The following is a 21140-nucleotide window of genomic DNA, read 5'->3' on the forward strand; positions in this document are numbered from 1 at the left end:
GAGAAGAACCCATAAAATTGCTGGAATAATTGATGTGTTATTTTAATATGATCATCAAAGGGAGAATTTCCTTACTATATAAAGAGCATAGATGAATGAGAAATAGTCTAAAAGAAAATAGTCTAAGGATATGCAGTTTTTATATACACACATAAATAGGAAGGAAATATTTAAAATAAACCAATGACTTCACTTATAATGACCAAATTTTAATTAAAACAATAATATGCCATTTAAAATATTGAACTGGCAAAGATTTGAAAAGCTGATAAGACCCCCTAATGACAGGAATTTTCAGAATTAAAATTTTTACAACCATTTTTAGAAGACTATTGAGCAAATTCTAGGAATTTAAAATGTACAAAATTTAACCCTGCCCTTCTAGTACTAAGAATAATCCTTCATTTGCTCATTGTGAAGGTGTTTTTTTGGGAGTTGCTGTTGTTATGAAAACTTGGAAATCACCTATTTTGCCATCAGTAGGGGACTGGTTAAATAATACAGACTCACATTCATATAATAAAATATAGTTGAGTCATTAAAAGAAGTGAGGTGTATGTGCACGTGTGTGGGTTTGTGTGTGTGCATCCGTGCCCAAGGAAAACTGGAGAACAGCATGAACAATATAATTCTTTTTATGAAAGGGAAACTATAAAAAGAAAGAAGAAATATTATGTATATTAAAATTAATAGTAGTTACTTTCATTGATGGAAATTTTATGTGCCTCGGGTAAGTCATATAGAAAGGATGAATAGTCTTTTTAATATTCTGTCCTGTTAAAACTTTTTTCCAACAAAAATATTTCTAATAATGGTCACTAAATTTTTATATCATAAGGCCAAGTTCTAATGACATCAATTTCATCCATGAGTGAATGAAGTCTTCCATAAATATTCCAGACAAAAAGAATCCTTTTCTCCTGTAAACTTTCTGATAAATATTTATATTTTTCTGGTAGATATTTATATTTTCTGGTAAGTATTCATATATTTCTCTTTTTTTGTTTGTTTGTTTGCTTACTTTGACTTATATCTCCTACTATAGTAAAGGTCCTTGGTAATAGGACTCAGATCTCACAGCAGATATGAACATTTCTATTTATTGATATATCTATCACCTGTCAATCATCTATCCACCTATCTTCATTTCCATATCTCTCTTTCCACACAACATGAATTTATTGTATAAAAGTTTCTTCACTTTTGAGTCAATACCCTCTTATTTTAATCAATCAGCTTAATTTCCCGTTCTAGAAAATTATTATTTGCAGTTCCCTGCTTGGAATATTCTTCCATATCAACCACCCATCCTAACTATCTCTTATTTTATCCTTCAAAATCTTACTATTTAAATACTCAAGAAAGAGTTCATTATTCATTTCTACTTCTACAGTGTTTAGAAGGTATTTGTATATATATTTTTTCTTATTGCACATCGATCAATCTCTGTATTTGCTTAAGGAGACTGTTTATGAGAATAAACCTCATGCAGTTTTGTCTCTATTAAAATGGTGGGAGATCATTTCATTAAGTGTTTTGTGAAGTCCCAAGAAAAAGAAATATTTGATGAATTTTGTAATGGAAGTCAGACTTTGTGGAGGGATTTGCATTTACAACATTATAGATATGACAGAGGGGAATACTGAAAAATCGTTATTATAATATCCAAATGGACTATGAGGAGAAAACAAATGCTGAAGATGGCTTTGTCTATATACTCTATCAGTAAACAGGTTGCACAACACTAACATCAATGTTTCCCTATTGTCAGAAGTGTCTTTTATAACTCCTCTCTTTAGTGAACAAAGTAGCCTAAATCAAATAACAAAGTAACAGATAAATGGAACAGAAGCAATCACATTAATAATCATATCCTTCCCAGATTATTTTGTTTGTAAAGTCATCGATACCCCTTTATCAGCACAGATGCTTTTCAATAGGATGATATCTAGAGGCAGTCTTTAAACAATGGAAGGAAATTACTGAGGGGAAGTGATTTAAGGGGTTAGAGAGACTAGAGTGACAGGTATTTTCAAAATGGGATTGGCAAATTGGCTTCCTGCAATTTAATGAAAATATCTGCCTGGGCCAAACCCTGTCTTTGGTTTGAGCTAAGTGTGTTTCCTTTGGTGGCGATACAAGAAAGAGGAGGCAAATGATGAAGCAGGGATTACATGCCATAACCTCCCCAGAAATACTGCAGGCTCGTGGCCATAACTATAGAAGGGGCTCTATGTAGTCCCAGAATGAAAAAGAACTATGTGTCTACATTCTATTTCTGTCCTTACAAATTCCTGATTTTTTTTTTTGCAGCTATCTAAGAAAAATTTGATATTGTTGTTGTCTAAGCACATTTAAACTTCAGCTGAAATAACCGCCAAGTGATTCATGCCTATGTAGGTGAATATAACGATTGTATCTGGAGCCCTAGTGCGCCATTTTCATTTCACTTTAAATAAAAAACAAAATGTATCTATGTCAGTCAGTGCCCTTCTGCTGTACTCAGAGGTATCAAACAGGCTACAATTATGATTGTGAAGTGATTGTGTCACATTGGAGGAAGGTTTATTGCTTTTGAGTCTGCTAGGCAGTAACACATTCTGTTTCATATTACTCTTTATATCATTGTTTGGCTGTGACTAGAATAATCAAATGCCATCAAATGCTGTCAAATTCAATTTACAGTATTTTTCATTGAAGCGGGCTTTCTGCATTATATTTCCTGTTTTCCCTCTCTATAGCTGCCACGGAATAGTCACTGAAATCATGAGGTTTATTTACAAAACCAACAGACTGAAGCCACGTCCTGCTCCATAACAGATACTTTATTTCCCTTTATTCAGAATCGGAATTTGATGTGCTTTTCTCATACAATTAGCATTAAGTAGATGAAAGAAAACTATTCCAAGAGGATGGGCATTTTAGAGCCTGCACTCCTGAGCTTAGCTTAAAATGTAAATTCGTGTTAGCCATTTTTACGTGTTTGTGTGTATTTGAATCAGAAATATTATTCTTCAAATTAATGTTGGCTGAGGAGACATTTGGCTTGCTCTTCTTTGGCCATGTCATTTACGTAACTAGAAATGCAATAATACTTTCTCCTTCTATAATTTTCCTACAAACCTGTACTCGTCACTGAAGATGGACTCGAATCAAACGGTTTTAATATCTGAAGTTGAAAGAGGAGCCTGAACTAAGTTTCCTGTTTTCAAGGCACAGGACCAAACAGGGGAAGGTGTGAGGCTTATGGAGAGACTGACAAACCATGAGGGGGTAGGTGTGAGGGTCTGAGCAAAAATGAGTTGTTTTTGGTTTGCCTAACGTAAATACGTGGCTTTTGGAATGGAGTTTTTAATCTGCAAATCCCTCAGGTCTGCTGGTATCTTTCTTCTGTTGTGCCTTTTTTGTCTTAGACAGTTACGGTCAGGAAGTCTGCATCGCCTCCAACCCCAGTTCATATGCCAAAGCCCAAACCCCCAAGGTGATGGTATTGGGAGATGAGGCATTTGTAAGCTGACTGGGACATGAGAGTGGAACCCTCATGGTGGGATTATTACCCTTTTAAAGGGGCCCACGGAGGTCTCTAGTTGCTTCCACCACAGTGAGGGCACGGTGACATGACAGCAGTCTGTGACCCAAAAAGTGGACCCTCACCAATCATGGAATCTGTGAGCACCTTCATTTTGTATTTTCCCAACTTCCAGGAAAAGAACGTGTGTTGTTTCTAAACCGCCCAGCTTATGCCGTTTTTGTTATAGCAACCTGCAGGGACCAGCACGGAGAGCAGACTCTCAGTTCTTTGCCTCCTTGACTCTCTTCCTGTTTGATTTTGCCTTCTCTCCTCTCTTCCTCCTTCTCCCTCAGGGTTTCTCGGTTATTCTGTTTCCCTCTCTCTCTCTTCTTCTCCTTCCTGATCTCTCTTCTCCCTCCCTCCCTCTGCTTCTCCTCCTCATTGTTCATTATTTATTTAAAGAACACACTGAGACTATGTGCGTGCGCATCAGGTGAAACCCGGATCAGAAGCGCAACACCTTTCAACCCCAAATGTCGTTGCTCCTCTGTCTGTCCCTCCCTTCTCTCTCTCTCTCTCTTTCCCTTCACTCTCTCTTTCCTTCTTTTCTTCATTTTAGGGGGAGATACTTCACAAATTCTGCATATCATGGTGAACAGCAGCTGCATTGCTATCTACTGCATTCCCATCTAGCCAGCTGAGCGGAAACTCCTTCCAACAGAAGGGGAACTGCTGAGTTGAACCATTCTTTCTGCAGATGGAAAACACCCTATTTTTTGAGGATAAAAATGTTTTTCCAAACTCCACATAATAGGTGATGGGAAATATTAGAATTCTGATTGCAGACCTGGTTCCTCCTCTGGAATGACTATGTTCTCTTGGTCAGTGAGCCTCTAGAGAACTGCTCTACCACTTAATCAGAAGTAAGGCCAAAGTGCACTATGAGGTCTCATCGTTAAAGTAGGGCTCAGACAAAAATGCTACATGGTAGCTGTGGTTTCCCCCCCCTGGATTATGTGTAAAAGCTTCTAATACCAATCTTAGACCTTAGGAGGTGCTCCAAAAAAACATGAATTCCCACTTATTCCCTTATGGAAAAAGAAAATGTATTTGATTTTACCGTCCTCAAATAATACACATTTTTAAATAATTTAAAATAACAGTAATAGTCAATGTTACCTGTGAAGAAAGTAGTTGAGGATGACTCCGTTTGGCTTTTTAGGTGGCATCCATTTAACCTCGATGCAAGCCGACCCCAGTGCCTTAAGAACAGGGGACGGTAGATCCATTGGGGCTGCTTCAGATGTTTTAACAAATGTCCTACTGCTAACTCCACAACTTCCTTGAAAAAAAAAAAAAATCGAGTCCTTATGTAATTTCTCAGGCGGGGAAAAGAGTTACATATGCATATAGAAGGATAAGGAGATCATGGAAATCATATGAGCTGAACTTTTGTATATGACCTTTGTACACATATTTTAGACTAGTACTATAAATCTCTAATTTGAATGTATTTATATGTATACATATTTTTTATTATATACAAACATATTTTATGTATATTTAAATAGGGAATCATTTTTGGAAAATCCATTAAGTAATGACAAATTTTCAGAGGCATAGACCATAATGCTTATGCTTGTCTGAACTGTGGCTTCTCTAGCTTCTTACAGTCATTATGCCAGAAAGTGATAAAGTACTTGAGTATCACTAGGGTGTGTGACTGGTACATCTTGTATATTCTTAATAGTATCTTATTTTTGCCAATATCGTAAAATAATGGCCAGCTCCCAACATGCAGGAATCAATTAATTTGAAGAATATTGTATCTCCATAGCATAATTCTAGAGATGTAGAGATGCAGAAGTGGATTTTGTATTTAAATAAAGAAAACACTAGTTTGAAACTGTTTCCATGTTGAGTAGCTGAAGACTGGATCAGAGAGAGTAGTACCTTTCAAAACAAAATACCTTGGTTGAGTTTGTAGAGAGAAGTGGGCAAACTGACTCACAGTTTCAGAGATGAGGCAAAGCAAAATCACAGACCCCTCGTCCCAATCAGCTCCAAGAGAACTCATGTTCATTTGGACACAGACGTTCTTAAGCACAAATAAGATAGGAGTTCCCACCACTCGAGTATAAGATTGGGGCATTTCTTTAATTTAAAGTGGAGCAATATGTTTTATACACCAATATGAGTTGTATCTTTTCTTCTTTCATTAATATATGTTGTAACATTTGGAGAGATGAAGGGACTGATAGAGGTTCTTCCTTAAAACCAACGATATGGATGATTTCATAGACAACTAGCCTATGCCATGAAACTCAGGGCAACAGCCTACATATATGACAAAGAGTCCAGGGAAGCACAGTAAAATATGTAAGATTCATTCAAGTATAACCCGACTTCTAAATAATGCCTCCCCTCAATCCCAAATAAAACTTAAATAAACCAAAGTGTGTACCTTTTTTTTTTGAAATTTTCATAATACCTATTTTGTTTTATATTACCAATGATTCCTTTATGTGATCTAGGTGTTTTTCTTTTAAAGGGCCTTATAAAACAAGACTTTGCAAAACCACCATTTTAATATATTTAAATATTCATGATTTAATGTGCAGAAATGCATAATGCTTCACTCAATGCCAGGCTCTGATTTTTCTGGGTAAACAGTCCAGTACAAATAAGAAATGAAATGTTAGTCTTTGTATTTGAATTGAGAATCTATTCCTTTTTAATGAATTTTTTCATAAAATACTTTTGTTTTTAATAAAAGCCCAGGACAAGTATCTGAAAGACTTTCACCATTTTGACATGCTTGTATCCTTATCTCATATTGTGTGAATGGAGCCAGATTTTCCAGAAGGATGCATTGATGATGACCAACAGAGGAGGTCAGAGGTGCTACACTTCCAGCATTGAGTAAGACATTGTACTCCACAGGCATTTTGGGGATGAGGATCCCTTCAAAGAGAGAGAAAAAGAGAGAGAGAGAGAAAACACATATGTATGATATACAGGATGATCAACAAATGTTTGTCTTTTAAAAACGATGAATCTTTAACATTTTATAACTTAAAGATATATTATTGCCAAATATAGCACTTAATAACTGCATGAATGTATATCCCAAAAGTAAAAAATAAAACATGTATCACCCCTTTTCAAAAACAAATGAAGTACATATAATAGTTCTATTCAAAGGTACACTCTACGGGCAAATAAAAGCGAAGGCATGTTTCACTTCTTAAAAAATACAAGGCAATTAGAAATGGTGTCATATATTTTTGCTCGGCTTACTTACTCTTAAAGTACATAAAAAAAAAAAAAAACACCAGTTTTGCTTGTGACAATAATTTTTCTGTAGGCATTGTGTATGCATCCAGTCTGACACAGATCCTTGACATAATAGCCCATAAAGTATCCAAATCATAGTCTACCTAGAGAATTCCCAGTACATTAATTATTGAGTTAGGACAGTCCACTCTGTCAGGGAGACTTATGGACCTAAATACATATGAAATTTGGGTTCAAAACTGTCATTTTTCACAATGCTTCCTAAAGAAAGAAGGTCTTGTGAGTTTAGCCTTTTCACAATCTATTCATATAATTAAATGCCTGTAAGTTTTAGTTGGTCATGAACAACATGTACATTTTTTTTTCAAGGAGAGTATATGAGCCTTGAATGAAGAATATAATGGAATTTCTCATGAGATTTTCTCATTGATCTGATAGCTTATAACATTTGAGGGTTTAATTACTTCCCTTTGTAGCACTTAAATAAGGTTATCTTTGCTGTAGAAGCAATGAAATCTACAGCACAGGACTCAATAACGCTTCAGAAATGAGGCCTAAAAAATGAAATGAAGGTTTGCTTTTTGTAGATAGAGCCCTAATTGTATAAGGGTTGGAAGAGCCAGTATAAAGCAGAGATGCTCGGGATTTTGTGTAGGATAGATGAAAATAAGAACTCTCCAAAGGATATATTGATCATAGTCAGAGGACTGAACAATTGTTTCCTTTGGAAAGCTGCGATTGTGCTGAACCCAGACTGAGAAATTTTAGTTTAAATTAGAGCATCCTTGTTAAATTATCTGTTGTATTTGTTCTAATGACTTAAATTACTGCTGTTCTATCATTGATTCCTAAATTCCTATTTCTGGCTTTTTATCTCTCTTGCATTCCTAATTTCTATTTTCAGCAACCTACTTCACAGAGACCTCCATCTCAACAGGTCCAAAGCGTATCACTGTATTTTCCATTCCCAAATCTGTTGTTCTTCTTTCCTATGCCAAACGCCTTAGAGTAAAGCCTTTGGGTAAGACTCCTGGAGTCGACCCTGCTTTCTTTCTACACAGTTGCAGCAATAACCCAAACAAGAACAGCCATCTCATTGCATTCTGGTTGCATGCAGGACAGGGTACTCCATAAAGTCAGGGGCTCTGTTCTTATCCCCAGCGTAGTTTCAGTGCCTAGAGTTTAGCACAAAGTGGCAGCTCAATAAACGTCAGTTTGAGTGAATGATTGAAATCTTAGGACAATATTGTAAAGCAAATGTTATTGCATTTTTTCAAGACGAGAAAACTAAGCACCTTGTTCCAGATTGCCAGTTGATTACTTGGGGTAGTCACACTTGAACTCAGACCCATCTGATAACAAAACTTATCTCTCTCTATTTATGTTCTCTCTTGGTAATGGAAACTTGGATTAGGACAACTGAGGAAAAATGAGAGGATAATTTTGAGACAACATGGGTAGCCAGGCAGAACAGTTACTGAGCACTGATTAGAGGGAAGAAATGGAAAAATTAGAATTCTTACTGAGGAAACTAAATTATAGGTGAATATTTGAAGCTCTGAAGGGTAAGTTTCCGAAACTGAGATACATATACCCTACACACTTGTGGATTTCTGTCAAAGTATTTTTAAAGACAAGGACAAACATGGCACCTCTTCCTGGAATGCCACTTTGACCTTTAAAATTTGGGAAATGCAAGGCTTCCTTGCCTGAGCAAGGGAAACCAGCAGAATCCCACTTTTCCTTGTTCACAAAAATTTGGTATGGAGTTTTCTTCCTAAAAAGTCCAAGACTAGAAAATTATATTGGTACTGAGTGATCAGAGCTTTGACTGGTCAGTTGTTGTAACTCCATAGTCACCTTAGAACTAACTAAATGACAGCAGAAGTTTATGCTGACATAATCAGTGTTTTGAACAAGTACAAGTCCTATTCGTGATGCAATCAAAACACCATCTAATATGAGTTGCTCAGTATTGCTTTAAAATTAAATCATCATGGGTAATCTTCTGCAGACACAGGATGAAACTTTGATTGGGCCCACAGTTCTGCTGAATCTTAGGTAGTAGACATTTCTATGTTATTTTTTTTTTCTATGAAGAAAAAAGATACCATGACAAAGATTAATGGCTAGAAAATGTAAATAAATTTATTTTTCTCTTTAACGGCATCGTGCATACACATACTGGGCTTATTTAGAAGATACTCTTTGACTCCTAATTCCCAACTATAAGATGAAACTGGCAATGGTTTTACTGCTCCCAAAAAGACTGCTATAGTTAAAATGAAGTTTGAGAGTTGGATGCAGAGAATTGATTATAGGGACCATTTGAAGCTCTTAGTCCATTAATGGGTGAGGAAAACCTATGTACTACATTAGAAGTAAAATAAAGAGCTGTATAATCAGGCTTTTTTTTTTCCCCCACTAAGAATGTTCTTTGGAGATTGTTGTTCCAGGTAGTAAAAGAGATTGAAGACTTGATCAGGGACCCTCTCAGTTTGTAGTTTGACCTCTCAGCAGGAAGATAGGCTAATGGAAATTTCCATTCACAGTATCTTGGAATGTCACAGTATGCACATCCCATTTTGGCCGTTTCTCCTTATTGTTACCCTGACATAGTCTGTAAAACGGTGGGGGGAAAAAGGCTGCTGTTTGTACCTGCATATTTATAACACAATGAACACAGAAAGAATTGCCTGGACATTGAACTTATTGGGGTCAGCTTTCTCCAGAGTGATCTAATATCCTAAAATATAACAGCGTAGCACTCTTTATCCAAGGAGATAGATAATAAATAAATAAATAACTTCCCTAATGATAAATTATAAAATACATTATTTTTTGGATGAAGATAAACACATTGGAATAAAATGGCAAATTTGTATGAGTTTTTAACCTAAAAAGCAAGACCTTAAAGAAATTGCAAACTTATGGTGATTACTTTCGGTGGTTTCTAGAACTCCTACGATTGATCGCATGTTCATTTTGTCTTCTCTGTTCCTGGGATAGATCTTATAGAAAAGTTTGACAAACACTCATTTGAAAAATATTCTATCATTCTTGTTGAACTAGACCAACCACAGAATGGAGTCAGGCAGATCAAGTCACTTCTCTGCCCTTATTTGTTTCTGGTAAATTACTTAACCTCTATGAACGCTGGTCTCTTCATCTGTAAAATGATGATAATAATAGCCACCTCATAAAGAGCTATAAGGATTAAATTAGAAAATGCATGTAAAACATTTTAGTACATTCCTGCGAATAGAAAGTGCTGAGTTAATGACAGACATCTCAGCAAAACAAAATGAAATGGAACAAAATGGAAAAAAAAAAAACCCCACATCTCCGACACTATTTTATCAGCTCTCAAACGCTCCGAACCCACCTTTTTTTAAAAAGTATAGTTTCTATTCTAATTCCAAATAACTTATATTCATCTAAGTAGATCTCTTTATAACAATATTTTATCTAGCTTTTTTAATGAATACTTGGATATGATCAAGTGTATTCCTACGAAGATATTTTTCCATTTCTAGCCATAATTTAGAAATGGTCTTTCCGTCAATTCATCTGAGGTTGCGCTTTACTGAATGTCTTCCTCTGTACCTACTGGGCTGCTTTCAATAACTTCTCTGCTTAGAAGGACAGGACTCCTAGGGGGTCAGAGAACAAAGCTGTCTTTCTGCTACATTTCAAATATAGACATTATCTTGATCTAGGTTTCAACATGGCTAGTCAAGGCATGAACCCGGAAAATGTATTTTTCACATCTTGGTTAATTGGAAATAAATGTCCTTTACATATACTTATGAGGTGCTGAAGAGAAAATGCTCCTTGAAGCTATGAGCATGTCAAACAGTGACATGTATTTAGGAAAGAGGGCCCCTCCACTGTCATAATTTACATGACTGTGACATGAAAGGCTCCTGTGTTCCTGCAAACCCTACACCATCTGCAATGAGTCTGAAACAACCTAGCCCCCTGGTATTCTGATGACTAAATGAAATGAAATGGGCATATTTGTTAAAGTCAGCTGGGAAGCCACACGACTTGGTTAGTTCCCGAGTTCATAAATTTATGTCAGAGCAAGAGGAGCAGTGGAAGCTCAAGTGAACCAATTTACCCTAAGTGCAAATGGCAGTTTTGTTATTTGGTGTCAAAGTTACCAGTCCCACAATGACAAGCTGCCATAACACATTTTCTTGTTCACTAAAGAACAAGGATTTCGTTGGTTAATATTCCTCGCAATGCTCCTTTTCATAATTTACAACAACTAGATGCTGATAGGTTATTTAACATTTATGAAGTTAAGATGTAATCAGAAAAACCCTGATTATCTTTACAAATAAAAAAGTTAAATTATTCAACTTTTTTTTTTTTTCTCCGTGGCTTCATTTCACAGCAGGTGCATACTTTACAACGGGACAAGTCAATCAAATAATCCTTTTTTAAAATCTTTTTTTAGGAGCTGGAGCAGGAAAAATTCTAAGAGGAAAACTATTAATTCAGTTTGATAGCTGCTTCAAAACACTGGTTGCACTTAATGTAATGCTTTGAACAAATCAGCTAGACAATTCTTTGTTGCATAGGTAGGCATATCTCGGTTATGCCCTTTCGAGGGTTTGGAAGTGAAACAAGACTCTCTCTCTCTCTCTCTCTCTCTTTTAAGATTTTATTTACTTATTTATTTGACAGACAGAGATCACAAGGAGGCAGAGAGGCAGGCAGAGAGAGAGGAGGAAGCAGGCTCCCTGCTGAGCAGAGAGCCCCATGCGGGACTCGATCCCAGGACTCTGGGATCATGACCTGAGCCGAAGGCAGAGGCTTTAACCCATTGAGCCACCCAGGTGCCCCGAAACAAGACTCTCTTAAACACAAATCCGTAACAACTGTATGGAAATTTTACATAAGTTCATAGAATAGTGGTCATTTTATGCCCTTTCTACCTTAATAGATAGTAGGGTTATGACAGGAAGGACAACGTCTCATTCTTCTTTATAACTCTCAGGGTGTCTAGCATTATACCTTGCCTCTGAGTAGGGGCTCAGCAAATATTTTCATGTTCATTAAAGTGAATAGATAATTCAGTATACCTAAAGGCTAATGAGTTATATCTCATGAAATTTTAAGCTACAAATAAAACACTCCTGCTGGGTTAGTGGACGAGCTGCTCTTAAATTACATTGTCCTCATTCATATTTGCTATATTTAAAGCAAAATTATTTTTTAGCTTCTGAACTGGATTATAGTAGAGCTTAGAAAAAAATCATTTGTTTTCTGCATTGTTTATGTAGAAAAATGATGAGAAAATAGCAGTGATTTTGATCGTAGAACTTGGAGTCAGATGCATTGTGGGTTGGCTCCAACACATTTGTGATAAATAACCTAGACAAAATAACCAAAGAGTATCTAAATTGTTCTCATTAGTAAAATAGGCAAAACAATAGACATACTATATTATACTATACTATCTGTACTATACAATAGGACATACTGTATTATACTATACTATATTAGGTTGTTAAAAACATTAAATGATACATATTAATGTCTTAGAAAAATGCCTACTACATATTAGAACTCAATAAAATTCATTAAATAACAAAAGCAAAGGCAACAAAATAAATTGACAAGTGGGACACATCAAACTAAAAGGCTTCTGCACAGCAAAGGAAACCATCAATATGAAAAGGTGGCCTATGGAATGGGAGTAGATATTTGCAAACCATTTATCTAAAAAGGGGCTAATATCCAAAATATACAAGGAACTCATGCAAATCAATAGCAAAATAAAAAAGACCTAATTAAAAAGTAGACAAAGGCTACAAATAGACATTTCCCCCCCAAAAAGACAAGCAAATGGCTAACAGATATGTAAAAATGTGCCCAACATCCTTAATCACCAGGGAAAAGCAAATAAAAAACCACAATGAGCTATCACCTCATACCTCTCAGGATGACCATTATCAAAAAGACAAGAGATCACAAATACTGGTGAGAATGCAGAAAAAGGGACTGTTTGTACTCTGTTGTTGGGAATGGAAGCTCATATTGCCAGTGACAGTTTACTATGGAAAACAGTATGGAGGCTCTCAAGAAATTAAAAATAGAACTACTCTGTGGTCCAGCAAACCTACTTCTGAGTACATATCCAAAGTGCATGATATCATTGCCTCACAGAGCTATCTATACTCCCAAGTTCATTGCAATATTATTCACAATAGCCAAGGTATGGAAATGACCGAAGTGGCTTTCAGTGGAGGGATGGATAAAGAAAATGTAGTATAGATGAAATAGCACATTATTCAGACTTATAAAAAGAAGAAAACACTTCCATTTGCAACAACATGGATGAAACTGAAGGGCCTTACGCTAAGTGAAATAGCCAGACAAAGACAATAACCTTACAATATTACCTATGTGTGGAACCTTAAAAAAAAAAAAAAAAAGAACTCATAGAAACAGAGTGGAATGGTGGCGACGAGGGGCTGGAAATGGGGGAAATAGGGAGAAGTTGGTAAAAAGGTACAAACTTTCAGCTATAAGATGAATAAGATCTGGGGATCTAAGGTATAACGTGGTGACTATAGTTGATAATACTGTAGGGTATAACTGAAATTTGCTAAGAGAGTAGAATTTGTGTTCTCGCCAGAAAGACAAAAAATAAATATGCGGTAAAATGTTAGCATTAATTAACTTGATGGTGCAAATCTTTTCACAGTTATATATGTCAAATCATCACATTGTAATCTTTAAATGTATTATAATTTCATTTGTCAATTATACCTCAGTACAGCTGAATAAAGATTTACTGTGCTAAATAAAACATAAATCATTGAAATGAGTTTTATACTTTCTTCTGAAATTCAGCACTACTGTCACTTGGTTTTTGCACTTAAAGAAAACTGAAAGAATTGTCAAAGTTGAATCATCCCAGTTAAAGCAAAGTAAATTTTTTTTAGGGCACTTAATGACAATTTTGACTTTAAATAGATAGTATCTGATCTAATACACTGCGGTTGATTAGCTAACTGAACACCAAGATGCCTAAGGTCTTTAGATAGGCCATATTATGGCTAACTACACTTTAATCAAAAATTGGTTAATAAAAAACATTTTTTTCTAACCAATATATTTTTTATTCCTAAGCAATATTAATTGAAATGATTTTTCAGAAGAACAGTTGCTAACTGTTTTCTTTAATGGACTAAGAGATAAGTATGAATGGACACACACCAGTACTTCGAGATTATGCATAAAACCTAAATAACTCACCATCTTTAGTGAGGAAATGTGTTGAATGCAATGACATTGTTAATTAGAACATGATGAAGGGCTAGAACAGTTCAAAATACAGTCATCACCTTGATAAATTAGAAAGACTCATCATTACCTTCAGAGTTCAAATAATTTCGAGTGTTTGGATTCTGAAATAGCAGGAGTATCTCTATTCTTATCCTGAGTAAACCATTTATGTTCCAGGAACAATTTGCTTCTTCATTTTCTGTGATTTTTTTTTACCCATTAGTTGAACATGTATCCCCCACTCTTTTTAATACAAATGTGTAAGTCTGGACCTGAGGTTAAGAGCTGGTACGGGATGAGAAGGAATGTTTAGGAATCAGCTAGGCAGGCTGCTGTCTGTAGCTTGAATAATAATAGCCAGCTTCCAGGCAGTGTGCACTAAATGTGTATCATGCTACTTCACCGACTTCACATAAAAGCAATGCAGGGTGGGCATTTGATACTTTGTTTCGCAGACAAGAAACCTCAAGTTCAGAGACACTGTGGAACCTGCCCAAGGTCATGGGAAAACTAAATGATGGAGCCCATTCCACCTAGAAACCAGTATTCCTTGTTCAGAAATAAGCGAAAAAATTATGCATCCACAAGATGACATCTAATATTTCGAAGATACGTGTATGTGTCCTATTTGTCTCTAAAGAAGAAATATGTATTTGTGTGTGTGTGTGTGTGTGTGTGTGTGCACATGTATGTATGTTTAGGGTTGAATTAGTGTTGAGAGAGGGATAGGATTCTACAGGAGGTCAAATGTTTGAATTATTTTTAAAAAAGATTTTATTTATTAACTTGATAGAGACAGAGAGATCACAAGTAGGCAGAGAGGGCAGAGAGAGAGGGGGAAGCAGGCTTCCAGCTGAGCAGAAAGCCGGATGCGGGGCTCAATCCTAGGACCATGAGATCATGACCTGAGCTGAAGGCAAAGGCTTATCTCATTGAGCCGCCCAGGTGCCCCATGTTTGAATAATTTTAAGCAACAGAAAATCCAAAATTTATTTATATTTGCTTGAATGACAAATTTTAGAAACTTACTCACTACTCTCTTCTTCCATTAATTCAGCAAATATTTTAAAAGGATATGTTGTTTCTGCATCATCTGATTTGAAGGTACAAATGATATGCAAAAGAGTAGAAATCTTGATTTTCTAGAGCTTGAAGGGTCTTGATAATCTTACAACTGACATTTGTCAAGTAATAACATTTGTCAAGAGCTAAAATGAACCAGGACTTACCTGAAAGGTAAGAGAATGTCTATTGAGGCTTTAAAATAGTCCTGGAATATTCTTTTTGTGGTTATTTGAGAAATCCTCTCCCACCTAACTGAAATCTTTCAGCATTTGGAATCTGGTTTTGCTAGGTCATGTCTATTCTTTCCTGACTTTTGGTTGAATAGACAGACTTCTGGTTACTAGTTCCTTCATGCCACAGAAGATAACTACTGTGAGGTAAGTATTTTCCCTTCAGGGACTCACCATTTTACACAATTACTTCTTCTGGTCTAGGCATGCCAAATAAAAAGCATTCTTCCCCAGTCATTTGGTATTTGCCAATAACTAGCTCTGTTTCTCAGCCCTCTGGGCTACTATTTCAAAAAATACAGTTGTATCACAAATCCAAAAGATGGTGGGAAATAAACAAAAAGCTTGATACGGATTTAAGAGTTAAGCCAAAGACCTGTGGAGATTGCTCTTATAACAGATCTGAATTTGAATCTTGGCTTTGCTTGTAACCTTGAGTATATTATATCACTTCTTCTTTTTTTTTTTTTAACACTATTTTTAATTTATTTGACAGAGAGAGATCATAAGTAGGCAGAGAGGCAGGGAGAGAGAGGAAGGGAAGCAGGCTCCTGGCTGAGCAGAGAGCCGTACGCAGGGCTCGATCCCAGGACACTGAGATCATGACCTGAGCCAAAGGCAGAGGCTTTAACCCACTGAGCCACGCAGGTACCCCTATATTACTACTTTGAGATTCAAATTTCTTATCTTAATATGGAAATAATGATACTATTTGTATCCCAGGGTTTTTATCAGTATAAGCTCAGGTAAGGCAGGGAAAATGTTTATCAAAGTGTTTGGCATATGCTGGAAATTTAACAAAAGGCAAGTATAAACAAGTGATATTATTGAATGTAAGTGATATTCACCACAAGTATTCTAATTATGCTTCCCCTGAATATTCCACATTTCCTGGATCTCACTTCCTTTTCTGGTAAAATTTATAAACATGTAGTAAGAATTAATTTATAGATATCACTGAAATAATAATTTATAAACTGAAAGCCCACTTAGTTGCCTAGGTAATTTTCTGTTGCCAAGCAGCCACATGGACATTGTTTTCTCCCAGCAACTTACCTGTGTAAAGTCGCTCTATTCACACTGACCACAAAACAAAATACATGTGAGAAAACCCAGTTGATTTAACCACTATTTTGGTTTTGAACATTCAAGAGAAAGTGGTTCGACTCACGTTTTGAAAAAAATATTGTACCTGACCACTTTTGCTTGGTGTATGTAATTCATGATGACTAAATTTGGAAAACATTGAAATCATCTGGGAAGCTTAAAAAAAAAAATCTAGATTTCTTGACTCCACCCCAGGAGATTCTGATTCAGTAAACTTGTGATTGAGAACCGGTCTTTGCAAAAGCTTTCCAGGTGATTCTAATGTTTGTTCAGGTTTGGGGAACTGCAGGTATGGACTACTTGGCCCAATTTTCAGCTCTGCTTATGATGTAATCATTGCATAATGGTAGAGGAGTATGATGAGTACCTTGAAAGCTCTTGATTGTGAGCAAATAAACAACCTCTGGTTATAACAAGTTTGTTTTCTTTCAGTTTAAAATATATATTTGTGACTCTTCAGGAACAGAAAAATGTTTTTATTATCCAAATCAAAACACAGCATGAGGTACTTTCCAATAAAATCAACTGTAGATTATACAGAAGTCAAAATAATCTGCCTGTTTACAGAGTTCAAAATCCTTCTAGGCACCAGGAAAAAAGTTTAATTTAAGATTTTAATCTTTCCATATATTACGGGGTTTCTGTAATGGATTTTGTACATCTGAAACTAAAAGATTGACAGGTCTGGATATTATAGATTTATTAACCATTGGTTACATGGTCAGAGTTAGTGTGTGAAGCATTTCTACAATACCCCCAAGGATGCGCTAGAATGAACAATTTCTACAAAGCCTGAGGTAGGCAAGAGTTAAGGTTACGTTAAAAAAGGCAGAAGTTGTGCTTTATTTCACAACGATCCTTTTCTAAGTGTAAACATTATACACTGAGCATAAAAATATGATGTTGAACTTAAAGAAAAATATGACTTTTGTCATATTGCATTTTTGCTGGGAAATTCAAGAGAAGTCTTAAACATTTACAAATACAATCCTGCAGTGCACTGTTTTAACATTTTGAAAACGGGGCCCTTGGCACCTAGCAAAGGCTGGAGCAAATACATTTTAAAAATAAATAATTGAAGACAAAAATAATTCTCCAAAAAAAATCATCACTATTCACAGGCTAATGTACAGAGCCAATATATGCTAATTATATAAATTACCTCATTTAATCTTTACAACCACCCAAATGTATGTACTACCATTGTCTCCATTTTATGGCTGCACCGAACAGAGACTCAGGGAGAAGAACCGACTTGTTGATGTCAGCTAACAGGTGGCAGAATTGAGATGCGAGTCCTGTTTTCTCTTTGACCCGACATCCATTGTCTTAAAAGGAAAGGTATCTTCAGATAAGCAATTTATGTGTATAATAATGTTAAAAATGACAAGTGATTTGATAGGCCATGGAGCCCCCTGATCACATGGCTTTTTTAAAATTTTTTTTTGCTTATCATTTTGGACTTTCTCTTATTGTTCTTTGACAATCTGGATTGTGGAAGACTCTGGTGGGATTCTGAGAAATCTCTGGTTCAGAGGCAAAATCCAGTCCCAGACTGGCTCTTTTCTGTTTCATTTTACTTGATGGCACAGAAGCACCACAGCTTCATAAAGATGCCAAGGAGAAATATGCTCGAAGACAGCAAGATAGCATGCTGGTCCATTCAAGTAGAGACGGATTCTGTAAAGGGATATGTAAGTTCGTATATTTTCTGCAGCAGAAGATACGGGTTTTCTTCCACTGAAGTTAAGAATGGAGTTCAAGAATATCTATGCTCCTAAAACTGAGGTAAGGATTACAGGGCTGTATTTCACAGGCTGGGGCTGGTGATCATTCCTCTGCTCTAATTTAATGAGCTGTATATTCATTTTAAAGCAAAGGCGGATGGAATCATTTATATTTAATATCTTAGAGAGGCTTACCTTTTCCTTTGCTTATAAAGATCTTGATAAATTTTCTCCTGTGAGTTTGACCAAATTAAGACCCTTCTGTTTTTGTTTTTGATCTTAGATTATGACATCAGAAGGATGCTGGTTGATGAGAACTTAAGTTTTATATATTAGGCCTCTATGTTACCTTCTTGGCTCTATTGCCCATTTGTTTGCTGATTTAGTTTTTATTTTGATTCCAGTTAGTTAACACAGGGTGCTGTATTAGTTTCCGGTGTACGATAGAGTGATTCAAGAATTCCATACATCGCCCAGTGCTCATCACTGCAAGGGCGCTCCTGAATTCCCATCTCCTATTTAACCCACACCCACCACCCACGCACACTCTGGTAACCATCAGTGTACTGTCTGTAGTGAGAGTCTGTTTTTGGTTTGTCTCTCTTTTTGCTCTTTTGTTTTGTTTCTTAAATTCTTCGTGAGTGAGATCATATGGTATTTGTACTTCTCTGATGGACATTTCACCTTGCTTTATACTCTCTCGCTCTATCCATTCATTCCTTTTTATGGAATGAATTCCTTTTTCCTTTTATTCCTTTTTATGGATGAATTATATATATATATATATATATATAATATGCACATGAATATAACATATATTATTAATATACACATTATTAATATATATGCCATCTTTTTTATCCACTTATCAATTGATGGACACTTGGGCTGCCTCCATATCTTGATTATTGTAAATAATGCTGCTATAAACATAGAGGTGTATGTATTTCTTTGAATTAGTGTTTTTTGGGTGAGTACCCAGTAGTGTGAATGCTTGATCATAGGATAGTTCTATTTTTAACTTTTTGAGGAAACTCCATACTGTTTTCCTCAGTGGTGGCATCGGTTTGTATTTCCACTAACAGTGCAAGAGGATTCCCCTTTCTCCACATCCTCACCAGCACCTGTTGTTTCTTGTGTTTTTGTTTTTAGCCACTCTGACAAGGGTCAGAGAATAACTACATTGTAGTTTTCATTTGCATTTCCCTGATGATAAATGATGAAAAGCATTTTTTCATGTCTGTTGGTCATCTGTATGCCTTCTTTGGAGAAATATCTGTTCATATCTTCTGCCCATTTTTAAATTGAATTATTATTTTTTGGGTGTTGAATTTTTAAAGTTCTTTATATATTTTGGTTCCTAGCCTTTTATCAGATATATCATTTGCAAATATCTTCTCCCATTCTGAAGGTTGCCTTTTAGTTTTAGTGATTGTTTCCTTCACTGTGCAGAAGTTTTTATTTTGATGAAGCCCCAATAGTTCATTTTTGCTTTTGTTTCCCTTGCCTCAGGGGACCTATCTAAAAAAAAGTTGCACACCAATGTCAGAGAAATTACTGCTTGTGCTCTCTTCTAGGATTTTCATGATTCCAGATCTCACATTTAGGACTTTAATGCATCTTGAGTTTATTTTTCTGTATGGTATAAGACAGTGATCCAGTTATTTTTTTTTTTAAAGATTTTATTTATTTACGTGACAGAGATCATGAGTAGGCAGAGAGAGAGGAGGAAGCAGGCTCCCTGCGGAGCAGAGAGCCCGATGTGGGGCTCGATCCCAGGACCCTAGGATCATGACCTGAGCCGAAGGCAGAGGCTTTAACCCACTGAGCCACCCAGGCGCCCCAACAGTGATCCAGTTTTATTCATTGCTGGTTGCTGTCCAGTTTTCCTGACAGCATTTCTTGCAGGGACTGTCTTTTTCCCATTGGATATTCTTTCCTGCTTTGTCGAAGATAAATTGACCATATAATTATGGGCTTTTGTCCCTAGGCTTTCTATTATGTTCTGTTGACCTACATGGCAGTACTGTACTGTTTGAATTACTACAGCTTTGTAATATAATTTGAATACTGGAATTGTGACACCTCCAGCTTTGCTTTTCATTTTTCAACACTGCTTTGGCTATTCAGAGTCTTTGGTGGTTCCATATAAATTTTAGGATTGTTTCTTATTATTTTGGATGCAATTATAAATGATATTATTTTCTTAATTACTCTGCTGATTAATTATTGGTGCATAGAAATGCAACATATTTCTGTACATTGATTTTTATCCTGCAAACTTTACTGAATTCATTTTTTAGTTCTAATAGTCTTTTGGTGGAGTCTTTTAGGTTTTCTATATAGAGTTTCATGTCATCTGCACATAGTGAAAGCTTTACATCTTCCTTACCAATTTGGATGTCTTCTATTTCTTTTTGTTGTCTAATTGTTGTGGCTAGGACTTCCAGTACTATATTGACTAAAAGCGGTGAGAATGGACCTCTTTGTCTTGTTCTTGACCTTTGGGGGAAAAGCTCTCAGTTTTTCTTCATTAAGTCTGATGTTTGCTGTGGGTTTTTCATATATGGTCATTATTATGTTGAGGTATGTTCCCTCTATAACCACTTTGTTGAGGGTTTTTATCATGAATTGGTATGGTACTTTTTCAAAAGTACAAGTTTTTGGCTGAGATAATCATTCAAGTAAATGAAAAATATATCTTTGCTAATTATTTTATGGAATGGACTTGCTGATGGCCAACATAGTTGCTCACCAATTGTTTTCAGTGCATGTTCGACTGTAGCTAAACTTATTCCAATGGAGATAATAGAAATTTGTGTCAATTTTATCTGAAGACTAGATATTAGAGATAAAATCACATTTTGAAGTGAATTTAACACCTTAATCCATTTTAAA

The 21140-nt window shown here is 35.8% G+C and overlaps 1 protein-coding gene across 1 annotated transcript in view; it reads right to left on the reverse strand.

Moving 5' to 3' along the window:
• The window catches only part of USH2A (usherin), a 673955-nt gene that overhangs the window by 101574 nt on the left and 551241 nt on the right, over positions 1-21140 (reverse strand). Inside the window, exons 58-59 of the mRNA XM_059413329.1 lie at positions 6317-6475; positions 4691-4853 (exon numbers count right to left, since the gene is read on the reverse strand). Coding sequence (XP_059269312.1) covers positions 4691-4853; positions 6317-6475 — 322 coding nt within the window. The remainder of the gene's footprint in view (positions 1-4690; positions 4854-6316; positions 6476-21140) is intronic.

Source organism: Mustela nigripes, chromosome 10 (genome assembly GCF_022355385.1).
Source record: "Mustela nigripes isolate SB6536 chromosome 10, MUSNIG.SB6536, whole genome shotgun sequence".
Lineage (NCBI taxonomy): Eukaryota > Metazoa > Chordata > Mammalia > Carnivora > Mustelidae > Mustela > Mustela nigripes.